The sequence below is a fragment of the Myotis brandtii genome, unplaced genomic scaffold (assembly GCF_000412655.1).
Source record: "Myotis brandtii unplaced genomic scaffold, ASM41265v1 scaffold123, whole genome shotgun sequence".
Classification (NCBI taxonomy): Eukaryota; Metazoa; Chordata; class Mammalia; order Chiroptera; family Vespertilionidae; genus Myotis; species Myotis brandtii.
Window position 1 is genome coordinate 73,219 of NW_005354291.1, and position 14,640 is coordinate 87,858.

Consider the following 14,640-nt stretch of genomic DNA (forward strand, 5'->3'; position numbering starts at 1 on the left):
CCGTCAGCCTGGCTTGTGGCTGAGCAGAGCTCCCCCTGTGGGAGCGCATGCACTGACCAGGGGGCAGCTCCTGCATTGAGCGTCTGCCCCCTGGTGGTCAGTGTGTGTCATAGTGACCAGTAATTCCCAGTCATTCTGCTGTAAGGATCAATTTGCATATTACCCTTTTATTATATAGGATTTTTTTAAAATCCTCACCCGAGGATATTTTTCCAGAGAGTGGAAGAGAGAGGGAAAGACAGAGAGAAACATTGATGTGATTGATTGATTGCCTCCTGCATGTACCCTGACCAGGGCCCAGGCTGGGGAGGAGCCTGCAACAAGGCAGGTGCCCTTGACTGGAATCGAACCTGGGACCCTTTGGTCCACAGGCTGACACTCTATCTACTGAGGCAAAACCGCTAGGGCTTAGCTTTTTTTTTTAATGACTAGAGGCCCAGTGCACAGATTCGTGCACCAGTGGGGTCCTTTGGCCTGGCCTGCGGGGATCGGGCCGAAACCAGCTCTCTAACATCCCCTGAGGGGTCCCGGGTTGCCAGAGGGTGTAGGCCAGGCCAAGGGACCCAACCGGTGCATGATTGGGGCTGAGGAGGGACTGAAGGAGGGCTCCAGGGTGTGTCCAGCTCATCTCGCCCTGTCCTGCTCATCTCGCCCAGTCCCGATTGGCTGGACCCCAGCTGCAAGCTAACCTACCAGTCAGAGCGTCTGCCCCCTGGTGGTCAGTGTGCGTCATAGCGACTTGTTGAAAGATCAAACAAATGGTCAGACACTTAGTATACTAGGCTTTTATTATATAGGATTCTTAAACCAAACCTGGGATATTAATTTTTATTTCCGTTTTTTATAATGTGATTGGTTAAGACATTACATAATTATAAAATATTAATCACTGATTTAAGAATATTTCTTTACTACAGTCATTATTTTGGCTCCAAATTATGGAAGATTTTGGGCTATTCTATGTTTGTGTATAGATATGACTACTTTGCTAATTCTTTCAATCCTGTAATTGGATAAGTGAAGAGGTTTGTCTAATTAAATAAATATTTTCAGCATTACCCAGACCTATATGTAGATTTCTTTTTCTTGTGAGCTATAGATTCTCTTATCAAAATGGTCTTTTTCAGTTTCATTTATTTAGGTTGTAAATTATACAGTAGCTACATTGGATTTACAAATAGTATTTATTTATTATATATTGATACTCTCTGGTTCATTCTGTGCGAGAATGTGTGTTTGCACACATATTACTTTTTTTGTTTGTTTTGTTGCTTTTCATTTTTGTACTTTCCATTTAACATAATTACTCTGGAAAAGACCTGTGGATAACCTAAAGCTGTCATTTTAAGATTGAGAAACTGAAGTAGAGAGTGACTAAACTTATTTGGACAAAATCACAAAGCAGAAAGGAGTCTGTGATCTTCTTACCCTTAGGCCTGTGTTACTCTCTCTTAGCACACTGCTCCATACTCTCATTTTTAAGTAAAAAGCATTAAGTGTTGGCTATCAGTAAGTGCAAAAATTAGATAAAAATAAGTCCCATTACCAGTTATTTGGTTATTTTGGTTTAAATATATATTGAAATTTGAGTAACAATTTTATGTATATATGCTTTGAATAACAGGTCTAGATAAAATTGAATTTCTACAAAGCCATGAAAATCAAGAAATTTACCAAAAGGCCTTTGATCTGATTGAACATTACTTTGGTGAAGAAGATGACGACCCCACCATTGTACCTCAGGTGGATGAAAAGCAGCAACAGTTTGTATTTCAGCAGCAGGAAGCACCAATGGAAGGGTTTCAACTTTAACTGGGTGGAGGAAAGAATTAACGGCTAAAAAGGGTAGCTTCCGATAGTTCCTCTTTGTTACCATGTCAGTAGGAATGTTTGATATGTTCTTATGTAGAATGGAAAAGGAGTTGATGCACTTTTAAAAGCAAACAAAACAAAAGTTTCTAGTCAGCTGCAACCTTTCAGTATAGTTTTGTTTTTATTTTGCTGTGCCTGTATATATGTATTTTATTGTTTTATCTGTTCCTTAATCTATTCATGAGCAATTAAATACATTATGAAGTTATTTAATAACTTAAGCTTGAAAAGGAGAACTTTGGTAAGGTATTACATATGGTTCTGAATTTTTTTCTAGCATTCTTGAAAACTGCATATTAGCAGTCCAGGTAGTTAGAATTGCATTGTGGCAGCAAGTCTGACAGGCCCAATCTCTACTAAATCTACCTCTGTCTTGAAGCAAAAACACATCAGAAGCATTAGTATAAAAGCTAAATTAAAATGTGAAAATAATCTATTACCTTAAATTATAAATCACTGTGCTGGAGGTTACACTTTGCAAAAATAAGTTGCAACAGAAAAAGCTGTAACATTTATTTATAAAACACAGAAGAAATATTGATAATTAAAATGTGGCAATTGTGAAGAGAGAAGCTGTTCTTCATGTTGAACACATTAAAATGATTACACATTAAATATTTGTGTTTTTAACATATAAATGCTATTGTATTAGCATATTTTGTATTTTGACCAAAAATGCTACCATTTTTGAAATAGTGTTTTATAATTTTTCACTCTTTATTTAAAAAAAGCATAATTTTAAGGGATGCCAGCATCAGTCTAAAGTAGTGCTGATAGCAAAAATAATTCTATATGTAATTCTCTGATTTTTCAGAGCAGTAATTGAAGTTTCATTTTCTGTGTATTAGTGAATTTAGGTACTTGAATGGCGAAATTATCCTGAAGAAGTCACCTTGATATGTGCTAGTCAATATACTTAATGTTTGGACACGAAAAGATGATATTTATGAAAATTGATAAGGATTCTTTAATATAGTTGAAATCTGCATTAGGATATTTTTAATATTCAGAGTTTCATTCTGCTGTGTTATCAATCAGTGTATTACATTACATTTATATCAGATTGGTCAATATAATGTGTGTGTTTTATGTATTAAAGGCAAAACCTCTTCAAACTGAAACTTTTAAAAAAGTTTCAATAGAAAAGTTATATATATTTATGTGTGGGTAAGTATATATGTATGTGTCTGTGTGTTATTCTCACAGTACTATACTTGGTAAAGTTTACGCAGACATGGTACTGTTGAACTCACCTTTTTCATTTATAGTTATATGCAGGCTATTTACATTTCCAATTATATAACTAAAATACTTATTTAAAAATTAGCTTACAACTGTTTTAAGATGGGAACTGAAGCATTTTTTATATGATTCATAGTCTATTCTGTAAAGAAAGATTTCATTTATGATAGCATTTATAATGTTTCTGCTGGAAATCAGAGGCATGGTATAAGAAGAAAATGTATATATGAGTACTTTTAAATAGTATGAAACTTTGTAAATTATGTATGATGAAACTAAGCTTTTGGCAAGAGACTTAAAACCTACAACTATAAAGTACAGGTTTAAGTGGTGTTTAAATGCTGACTGTATCTGCCAAACTTATTTTATATTAAGCAGAAGATTGTATTTGTGTCCTTTTTATTGTAGTGGAAGTTACGAAGTTTAGTATAAAAAGTTTCTTTTGCATTATGTATCTTCAAAAGAACAGGGTATATTAAAGATTAGCAAATTTATCAGATAAACATTTTTTTGTGGTATAGATGATTCTAAGTATAAGGAGACAGGGTATTCCACTCTTTCTATTCAATTGAACTTAATAATATAGCATAATTCATAAACTAGCCAGCCGTGCCTGCTTTTATTTTGAGGACACTGTAATCACATTAATAAATCTCTAAGCCAAACCTTTCAAACAAATAGTTCTTATAGAAGGAAAAATAATATATATATGTTTGTGCCCATGCACATACATATAGAATGATGTCAGAGGAGGATTTTAAATTTTTTGCCACTAAAATAAACATTATATCTCTAAGTACAAATGTGACCATATCTTAAGCATTCAAATACAAAATTATGTTTAATTTCATGGACCTGTTATGTGGGTAATTAATTTGATTAGATTTGAATGCAAGAGATAGTAATAGTTGGAATCAGCTATTGGTGTGGTGGTGACTATTGAACCAAGACTAGCAAAGACTTTGTTTGTAAATTTATTTTTTAATACGACTACTTTTTTCAAATGTACTATTTAAAGTGTTCCAAAATGTGTTTTCATTAATCTTCACTGACCCATAGGGGGGAAAATGTTTAAACTTCTTTTCCTAAGATTCATTATATTTAAATCTGAGAGAAACTGTGCCCCACCCCCAAAATTAAAACATCTAAAGGGGGAACACATGCAACATTAATGCAGAAATTAATATAATACTTGAAAGAGTCCTTTACATTTATTGCAGTAAATTCGGTGTTTTGTTTTGTCTGAATTTGAATTTTTAATAGTTAATCTATGCAATTTTGCTTACTGTTGTATATTTCTAAGTACTTGAGTCACTGGACTGTTCTTTTGTTTTTTTTTTTTGTTTTTTTACTATAAGTTTTATTTTTAAAGGTGTGTTCCTAGGACTTAATTCTTAGTGTCATTTTGTTCTCTTACTGGTAGCACCGGAACAAGAAAGCAAAAAAAAAAATAAATTTTTTTTATAATAAAAAAAGCGTAATATGCTAATTAGACCAGACAGCCGAACAAAGCCAGGGCTGCAAGGGCCAAGCCCCTCGCATGAATTTTGTGCTTCAGGCCTCTAGTAATAATCCTATCTAATAAAAGAGTAATATGCAAATTAACCATCACTCCACAATAAAGATGGCGGTGCCCATGGTGGGGGGTGAGGGGACGCTGGCGGCGTCGCCCCGGTGACACGAGCCTGGAGATGCGAGCCCAGTGTCCCGCGCCCCGGCCAAGCGGAGGGAGGGACTGAGGGCCCAGCGTCCCATGCCCCAGCAGTGCAGAGGGAGGGGCCTCTGGTCAGAGACTCGGGAGTGGGACGCTGGTGTCGTTGCAGGCCGGGCTAAGGGGACCCCCCCCCCATGCACGAATTTCGTGCACCGGGCCTCTAGTAATAAAATAAAACTTGCTGGCATAGAAATAACATATCATTTGGTAACTATAAAACCTATTTGCAGTTAAAGCTTGATTTGTTTGATAAAGGACTAAAAGAAGCATTACCTTTGCCTTCATATTTTTCTTCTCTTATGAAGGAACATTATGGAAAAAATGTTATAACATAAAAGTCTTAGTGGATTTTGGTTGCTGTTTTAAACTCGGCAATCTACTGGCTGCTGTGTGAAACTGAAATCCAAGTATTGTTAACATTTATTCATTTTAGTTCATAGCATTATTGTTTTATGTAATGTGACATATTAGGAGCCGTTATGTAGGGCTCTAAAAGGATAACATATCTTTAAGTTCTGATTGGGGAGTGGGATGAGGCAGGGATAGTGTTAGCTAACTAAATAAACCAACATTTGAGCAGTATGCAATATTATGAAATGTTACAATACTCTATTAAAAATAATAAAATACTATTTTACAATTGCATTTACATGTCTATTTCATTTGCTCTCACTTAGATTATATGTGTATTTGTAGCACAGCCAAAACAGATGCCCTCATTGATTAAAATTCCATCCACTTTCTAAAACCAATAAGACTTGTTTGTTGTATATCTGATTGAAGCTGTATGTTGCTTTTATTTTAGAATCTATAAATTTTGCTCTAATAAGGAAAATGTCTAATATATTTTTGTATCTCAAGCCATGGCAACTACTGGACATTCACAGGTTTAATTGAGATTTTTCCTTTTCTGTTATTTAATGCAATACAATGCATTTATCTAAGGAATAAAGTTTTAAACCTAATAAATAGAAATCAGAGGGTTTAACTTTCTTAATTACTCTGGAACATAAGGTCACACAGTAGCCAAGCCTAGGCCCCCCTAACCTAGTGCTTTTATCTTCTTTCACTACTATGTTTTTTCATTGGGTGGCTTCATTTCCTTCAGTATTTGAAACTGTTGATCACAGAGCAGTGAAAGTAATTGGATCAGTTATTTTTAGGGTATGCTGTTCCCAGTAAGGCAGTCTGCAACTTTAGGGGCAAAGGAGTTACTGAAAATGTATGAAGGAACAATGTACAGGTCAAAAAGTAGACTTCAGTGTGCAGTGGCGTTCTACTGGTCCCTTTAAAAGGGGAAAAAAGTAAAAAAAAATTGTTTTCCCTTCACCGTTTTCACCCATCTCCCTTCTGGCAACCATCGGTTTGTTCTCTGTTTCTATGAGTCTGGCTTTGTTTTGTTTGTTTGTGTTTGTATTTTTAGATCCCACATATAAATGAAATAATATAGTCTTTGCCTTTCTCTGAGTTACTTCACTTAGCATAATATTCCCTAAGTCCATCCATGTTGTCACAAATGGCAAGATTTCATATTGCTGAGTAATATTCTACTATATATACAGGGTGGGGCAAAAGTAGATTTACAGTTGTGAGTACACAAAACCAAGTTTATTCTTGTATTATTATTTATTAATTATTGTATTAGTTTCCATATGAACAATAGTAAATCTACTTTTGCCCCACCCTGTATTTTTAGATATCTTTATTCAACTATTTCTATTTTTTTATTTTTATTGATTTCAGAGAGGAAGGGAAAGGGAGAGATAGAAACATCAATGTCAATGATTGGCTGCCTCTTGCATGCTCCTTAGTGGGGATCGAGCCCACACCCAGGCATGTGCCCTTGACCGGAATCAAACCCTGGCTCCTTCAGTCCACAGGCCAATGCTCTATCCACTGAGCAAAACCGGCTAGAGCTTTATTCATCTATTTATAGACACCTACTTTGCTTCCATATCTTGGCATTATAAATAGTGCTGTTAATAATGCTGCAGTGAACATAAGGGTACATGTATCTAGCTTTATTCATCTATTTATAGACACCTACCTTGCTTCATATCTTGGCATTGTAAATAGTGCTATTAATAATGCTGCAGTGAACATAAGGGTACATGTATCTTTTCAAATTAGTGTTTTCATTTTCTTTGGTTAAATGTCCAGCAGTAGAATTACAGGGTCATATGGTAGTTCTAGTTCTAATCTTTTGAAGATCTTCCATACTGTTTCCCATAGTGGCTGTACCAATTTACAATCCCACCAACAGTGACCGAAGGTTCCTTTTTTTCCACATACTCGTCAACACTTGCCACAAAAAACCCCACAAAACCCAAATATTTTGTCAAATATTCTATTTTTTATTGTTGCTGATAATAGTGGTAATGGTCTGATTAACACTTCATCACTTAGAGTATCATTTAGCCTTAGCCTGTGCAGCCAACGCAGCTTCTTCACGCCACTTAGCTTTCTTTGCCAGGTTCAAACTTGTTAAAGATTCATGTCTTTCTACAGCCTGAAAAAAAAAGGAAAGCATTGTACCTGGAAAGAACTTGTGTGTTAGATATATAGAAGAGATTTCGTGAAAAGGAGAAAAGTAAAGTAAAACACTAGTCACAATGTCAGAAATGGGCCCCATCCTCTCTTGGTAAGCACATATATTTTGGATAAAAAGCAACAAAAATATTAGTTCAAAATAAATAAAGAGAAATGAAAAGAACTCAAAAGGCATGAACTGGTGGGGAATGAGAAGGATTGAAAACAGGATAGAAGGAAATGGTTTCATTGTGGGGGTCATTAGGAAAAACTATTTGCTTCAAAAGCTGTGGGCTTGGAGTTTAGCCTCTTACCAACAGGCAAGTCCAGGATTTGGATCGTGGGCATAGAGTTGAGCTAGCAATAAAAAGTTGGAGTTATTAGGAAAAGGTATCCCTATGAAATTACTAAAACATATCTCACCAGCCCTGGCCAGTTTGGCTCAGTTGGTAAAGCATCCGTGTGGGAACTGAAGGGTCAAGAGCACATGCCCAGGTTGCCGGCTAGGTCCCCAGTAGGGGGCGTGCAGAAGGCAACCAATCAATGATTCTCTCTCATTGATGTTTCTCTTTCTTCCTCTCCCTCTCTGAAGTCAATAAAAAAGTAAAGAAAAAATAAAGAAATAAAAATAAATAAAACAGCTCTCACCAGCAAGAGAAATTGGCAAAGAAAGTAGGCATTTATCTACTTGGCAAAAACTTATGGGGGTGTATCACCTATGAAAAGAAAAGTTAATCAGCATCATGTTTAGGAAGTCAGAACTCTAGCTAGAAAATAGATCTGAGGAACTAATCATCTAAATGCAACACAGAGATAAAGATACAAAAAATATAATAAAAAAAGTTAAGAGACACAGAGAATAGAGTTAGAAGTTCCAACATACATTCATAATAGGTGGATTGAAAATAGATACACTGAGAGTAGGGGCTAAATTTAAAGTTATGACAGCTTTTTCAGAAGTGAGAAAAGCTATAGGTCCTCAGATGAACATATAATGTTCTTAGCAGAATAAATAACAGTTTGACATTGGTGGGTGTCTAAGACGAATCTCACAGTTAATATATCCAAAACAGAGGACTGCCATGCCTACCAGTTCTTTCCCCAGCCTTACACATTTCAGCAATGCATCACCATCCATCTAGTTGTTCAAGGCAGAAACCTGGGCTTTTGGGTTTCTTCCATTTTCTCTCCTCTTCTCACTTTGAATTTACCATAAAGTTCTCTTCTTTGTACCTCCCCAAATATATTTCAAATTGCTGACCTTTTCTCCACCTCCATCTGCCTCAATCTTAGTTAAGGTACTAGCATTAATGACTAAACATGCAAGGTGAATTGAAGCGAGGCAAGAGGGACAGCAGCGAGACCATTTCAGAAGATACTGCAATCACCTAGGCAACAGATGCTGGCTATCTCAGACCAGGGTGATAACAGGACAGATGGTGAGGACTGGTCCAGTTGTGCATATATTTTAAAGTAGAGCCTGCAGGATTGATGGCTTACTCATGAGCACCTGGAAAGATGATAAAATAGTGAGTACCGGGAGGGCCATTAGAGATGGGGTGGTCAGCGAAACTTTCTCTAAGGAGAATGAGAAGCCATCTATGGCAAGAACAGGGAAAGGAAGGAAAGCCTAGAGAGTGGAGTTTGATGTATTAAAAACTGGGGGTGGGGAAACAATGCAGATGAAGTATAATGAACAAAATGAATATGGTATGAAACCAGGGGGTGGGGGTGTCAAGTTCCAATCTGTGGTTTAGGAATGAGAAAATCATCAACGTGGTGGCCAGTCATTTTATCAAAGGTAGGTTGAAAACAAGAGATGACCAAATTTCTTTATTTCTATGTTTAAGTGTGCAGCCCTGCAAATATTTAAGAAATGTTCCATTTGATGAGGATAATTTCAAAGCATAAGTTTTTCCCAAGATAGAATAATAGAAATGAATGGACATGAACATCAGTAAGCTTAGAAGCCCTAGTCTATATGTGAATTATTGGACTCAAATACTCTTGAAAACCTGGGAAGTAAAGAAGAACAGAATCATAAGACGAGGCAAGATTACTATTCTAAATGAGCATTCTTTAGGCATTGGCTAAACTTGCTCAGAGACTGAAGATGTATGGATCCAAGCAAACGAGTCTGTGTGACGTGGCTGTCAAAATCTAGTTCCAACTCTAACTGTGCTAGTAAAACACGATGTTCATGAACAAGAAAGTTATAATCATGCTCTAATGGGCTTATTTTCAGGTGCCACAATGAATAGAGACATGAATAAACTGGAGGGTGTCTAGAGGAGAGCTCCAAACAGAGGGAAGTTTTAGGGATAGAGTAATTAAGACTGGAGAAGACTCATAGGGATGTGTGGGGCTGCTCTTCATGATAAAAAGTGATCAGCAGATGGAAGGATTTGGGGAAGCAAAGGACAAAATTAGCAAGTAATTAGTTAGTTCTTAACTTCTCTCTAGACACTACATATTGAAGATGGCAAGAAAAAGGCTCAGATGCAGGATATAGACAAACTAGTCAGCCTTGGTGATCACTTCCAACTTTTGCATTTCTAACCACTTCATGATTCTATACAATCGCCAACTGACTTCAGTGTTTAAGGAATGATCTAGTCTGGATAAAGTTCTTGTGAAGATTTTAACCAGGTAATGCACTGTTCTGTTTTGTTTTTATTTACTTTACAAATGGAAACAAGCTTTTGTCCCTCCTGCTCAGGGAGTCAATCTGTTGACTCAAATTTCCATGAAGAAGTTTGTTTCCAGTCTAGACAGAGAAATGTGGCTCAAAGTGTCTAAGACCAAATTATTCTTACATTGAAAGAACAGCAATAATCCCTAAATTGAGAACAAAACTCATAAAATACCTTAAAATTTACAGTCTATTTTTCCCCCATAGTCCTAAGTGAAAACATGTGTTACTTCTGTCTTTCTTTTATTTTAAAGTCTACCTTTAACTTAAAGAGGTACTCACCCTTTTGGCTGACGCTATCACTGCAAAGCAGGCGATAATTGTGAGTCCAATCATTATGTAACAGGCTTTCACTCGAGCTTTGTTTCTTGCGGCATCTATCATTTCTCGCCTGCATTAAGATAAGCATTCTGTTAATTATATTAAAGCAATATGATTTTCTGACGGGCATAATAGACAATGATTTGTAATGTAAACATTCCAAAAGCTTTCCCTGAATGCAAATCTAGATGTGAAAGACTTCCAAATGCCATGTCACTGTCTTACCAATTTTAAATTAACAGGCATTTCTTCAGGTGTTAACTAATGTTAGCCACTAGAAGCCAAAGTGTAATATTTCTGCCGTAGACCAATTCCAGCATGCCATAATTTCAAGAGTTTCATCAAAAGGTTGATGAGACTTGGGGACTCAACAGGGTTGAGTCACACATGTAGTCACCATCTGGGAATGGCTAAAGGCATTTCCCCAAACCTGAATAGGAAACTGATTGTGGCTGCCAGACAGTTAAAGGGCATCTTAATCTACATGTTATTGCCTCCTACTGGCCAAACACCTGAACAGCCGTAGGCTATTCCCCAAACTGACAATGCTTCTGTACCCTTTGAAACCTTACTCTTTGAAGTGTATTATCTCTACCTTGCCTTAGGACAAATTGTGTTAATAAAAGCAAGGGTCCTAGACAAGGAGGTAGTCTTCAGTTCCTTTAGCTGAAGGTCCTCTGACCCCCAATGCCTTTCAAAATTATATCTCGTCTCCGGACTCTCTATTAGTCTCTGGATTCCTATGTCATCTACGCACAGCCCCTTTTCCAGATTCCTGAACCCTTCTTGATACTGGGACAAGAACTCCGGCAATTTCATTTCTAATTGCTCAAAATATAACTGCTAGAGATTCTGGCCTGACTCTCCATCCTTTTATTTTTTCCACTGGTGGTGTATGTGTGTGTGTGTGGGGGGGGGGGGGGGGGGGTAGTAAAGGTAAGAATTAAAGTGTCTGTATGCCTAAGTCGTGTTCATTTGGTCCTTGTGTTATTAAGTGGCCTTTGTTTTCAGTCTTAAACAGACTGTTTTTTAAAACTCATTTTCATCATTTTGGTTGGTTTTTTTTTACTGGCTTCCCAATCTCTTCTTGCCACCTCCTATCCTATCCCAATTAAAGAGACTATGATACGTTTTGTGAGGATGACTATCATAATGTTTTATTTTATATTTTTGGGAGAATAACTATAGAGGAAAGGTTTTTCCTTCATGGCTTTTGCATGAAGTTTTCAAAAGAAATGATTAAAATCATAATAATTTGTCAAAGAAAAGAGAAAAGATATCTTCATTTCTTATTATCATTCTGAAATGTTATATGCTTACTTGAAAACTGAGTACTCTTATTCATCAATAAAGTTTATGCAAGTTGTCGAAAATTTTAGATATACTACTCACAAAGTAGTGTTACAAAAGTAATCTTGCCTTTTATATTGAAACTAGAGGCCCAGTGCATGAAATTTGTGTAGGGGGGGGGGGGCGGTGGGTAGGAGATGTCCCTCAGCCCAGCCTGCACCCTCTCGCAATCTGGGACCCTTCGGAGGATGTCCGACTGCCAGTGGATCAGGCCTAAACTGGCAATCAGACACCCCCCTTGCAATCCAGGACTGCTGGCTCCTAACCGCTCACCTGCCTGCCTGCCTGATTGCCCCTAACTGCCTCTGCCTCGGCCCCCGCTGCCGTGGCTTTGTCTGGAAGGACTTCCGAATGACTGGAAGGTCGTTTGGCTGTCCGGTCTAATTAGCATATTATGTTTTTATTATTATAGATCAACTTTAACAATTCATAATAATATGAAGTAGCAGTTTATCAATGCATAAAATTAAAAAGTGGTTCTTGAGAATGTATTCAACAGTATTCTTTCTTATCTAACGCAGTTACATTAAAAAAATTTTTTCATACAGACAAGATGCAGTTTCTCTTAAAAACTTTTCCACTAGTTGAAAGAGCACAGAAAACCAATACCTAGCCTGTTAGCCTTAGATTTTAGGCAGATTAATATAAGTTTTAAGATGTTAGCTGCAAACAGATGAATATAAAGACATTATTAGATTATATTTGTTGTTGACTGTTGTCCAGATGGAACCTAATAGATCTGATCTTTTTCATCCATTCATCTGACTTTCATCTACTATACCAAATTAGTTTAACACTGAAGGAACAAGAAAAAGTACAGTTATTATTAAATTTCGTTAGTGTCTGGTACAAACTTGGTAATTATATGTTCCTTAAGAGCATAAAAAGTGAACGCTGTTTACACTGTAAGTCTAACAGTTAGCAGAGGAGATGTATCCCTCCTAAGTAACAATACTTTTAAAAAACTATAGAAAATAGTAAAATGAAAACAATTCAAACATTTCATGTTTCCAACCCAAAACTATAATACTTTTCATAGGCATCTTGTTCAAACTAAAATTTCCCTGTTTATAATACTACTTTTAACTGTAATCCTGGGGAAATAAAATTATTTCTGTAAAATGGGTCTCTTTACACTTACAACTATTTTAATTCAATGCTGAGCCTAGAATCTCTTGACAAGCATTAATTCACAATAACATTGGTTCTTTACGTTCTTGATTACTTGTTGCAGCACTACAACTCAAAACCTCCCAAAAAATAAAAATTAAAAAGCGAGGGTAATGTTTTAGATTTGCTGAAGCTAAATTATGCGTTGGGCTGTCTGCAGTTTGGAGTGTATAAATCTCAAAGAAAAGAAAATGTGTTTTATATTATTTAAAAACGTCTCTGTGGAAAAATAAATGCTTAGAACAGATTTCAAATTCTATGTTATTTCAAATTCCAAGTCCATTCCTCATTAAATAATTTGACCCAAGCAAGGAATCTTTGAGAATTCATTATTGAGCCAACATATCCCAACACGTTTTATTTTTTCATTTAATTATGATGCCTTTGGTAACTAGTAAATTAACGAACAATAAAAGTGTGGGTAATATGTGCAGAACAAGATGTAGGCCCAGGTTTCATTCTCTATTCCAACGGGCATTGACCATCTTGCATAAAGATAATATACAGGACATCTAAAGTCCTTATTTGACATTATAGTTCAAGTCTATCTTTCAAATCAGTTTAAACATATTAGATTGATTTTATTCTTAGTTTCCTTCTTTCCCTTTTACCCACTCTCTTGCAAAAATGCTGGGAAGTTTTTTTGGGCTTTGCATGAACTGAAACTGCAGGGAGAATATTCTGTACAGCCCTGGCTGGTTTGGATCGGTGGGTAGAGCGTGGGCCTGCGCAGGACTGAAAGGTCCCTAGTTGATTCCAGTCAAGGGCACACGCCTGGGTTGTGGGCTCGAGCCCTAGTGGGGGGCGTGAGGCAGTCGATCAATGATTCTCTCACATCACTGATGTTTCCATCTCTCTCTCTCTCTCCCTTCCTCTCTGAAATCAATAAAAAGATTTTTTTTAAAAGAAAATAAACTGATCTTATTTTAAAAAATGAATATTTTTTACAGGTTACATTTACCCTGGGGGTGAAGTTGTCAGCTTGTTTTATCATTTACCGAAGCTTTTGGGTGGGTTTGGGATGGCGCAGAGGCCAGCGATGCTCAGGGGGGTCCTAGCCTGACTACACCCGCTGCTCAGATGGGTGTAGAGCCACCACCACGCCAGGCGTCTCCCACTCACAAGAGGAAGTCGCGCGGATGCGGCTTCTTCCCAGAGATTCTCCAGCCAACACCCGGGCAGGATCCTTCCTTGAGTTTGGCAGGGAGCCGACCCCGGGCGCCCCTGTAGCCCCCCGGGGTGCCCGCGAGGTCTGCGCCTCCTGTTGGCCCTCAAAGCTCCTCTGCCTCAGGGCTGGAGCTGGCTGTGAGCGGGGGTCTGAGCTTGGGGAGGTGCCCACTAACTCCTGGGGTTTCACGCAGCTTCTGCAATCTCCCCGTAAGCCTAGCTGCCCACGTACAGCCAAGGACCTTGACATCTAGCCGCGAGGGGGGCCTGGGTAAATGGCTGAAGGTGGCGGGTGTTCCTGCAAAGCACTGTGGCACTGCGATCGCCTCCGCCCCGTGCGCCCAGGTCGGGGAGTGAGTGGATGGACCCCGCACCCTCGAGGCCCGGCCGGACGGCTTTCCCCGACGCGCGAAACACCACCCGCGGCACCGAGCACACTCACGGGATCAGAGGCGGAATGTCCTCCATCGCTTTGAAGCGGCCGGTCCACAGCAGGATTTTCTTGTCGAATTGGGAAGGCTTGTGCTCGGCGGGGACCCTGTGAACCTTCCCTGCTGCCAAAGAGAGAGCCCCGCACCGCGGG

At 38.0% G+C, this 14,640-nt stretch overlaps 2 protein-coding genes across 2 annotated transcripts in view; one reads left to right on the forward strand and one right to left on the reverse strand.

Annotated features, from left to right (window-relative positions):
• KPNA5 (karyopherin alpha 5 (importin alpha 6)) overlaps positions 1–2,259 on the forward strand; it is a 34,989-nt gene extending 32,730 nt beyond the window's left edge. The window contains exon 13 of the mRNA XM_005858919.2: positions 1,625–2,259. Within this exon, the coding sequence (XP_005858981.1) occupies positions 1,625–1,812 (188 nt within the window). The 3' untranslated portion in view covers positions 1,813–2,259. The remainder of the gene's footprint in view (positions 1–1,624) is intronic.
• A 4,900-nt stretch (positions 2,260–7,159) lies between these two features.
• On the reverse strand, positions 7,160–14,610 carry FAM162B (family with sequence similarity 162, member B). The gene is made up of 3 exons (XM_014533745.1): positions 14,500–14,610; positions 10,332–10,440; positions 7,160–7,337 (listed from the first exon to the last, which is right to left on the reverse strand). Exons 1-3 carry the CDS (start codon positions 14,523–14,525, stop codon positions 7,239–7,241), a joined length of 234 nt encoding a protein of 77 aa, XP_014389231.1. The 5' UTR covers positions 14,526–14,610; the 3' UTR covers positions 7,160–7,238.
• Positions 14,611–14,640: the final 30 nt, after the last annotated feature.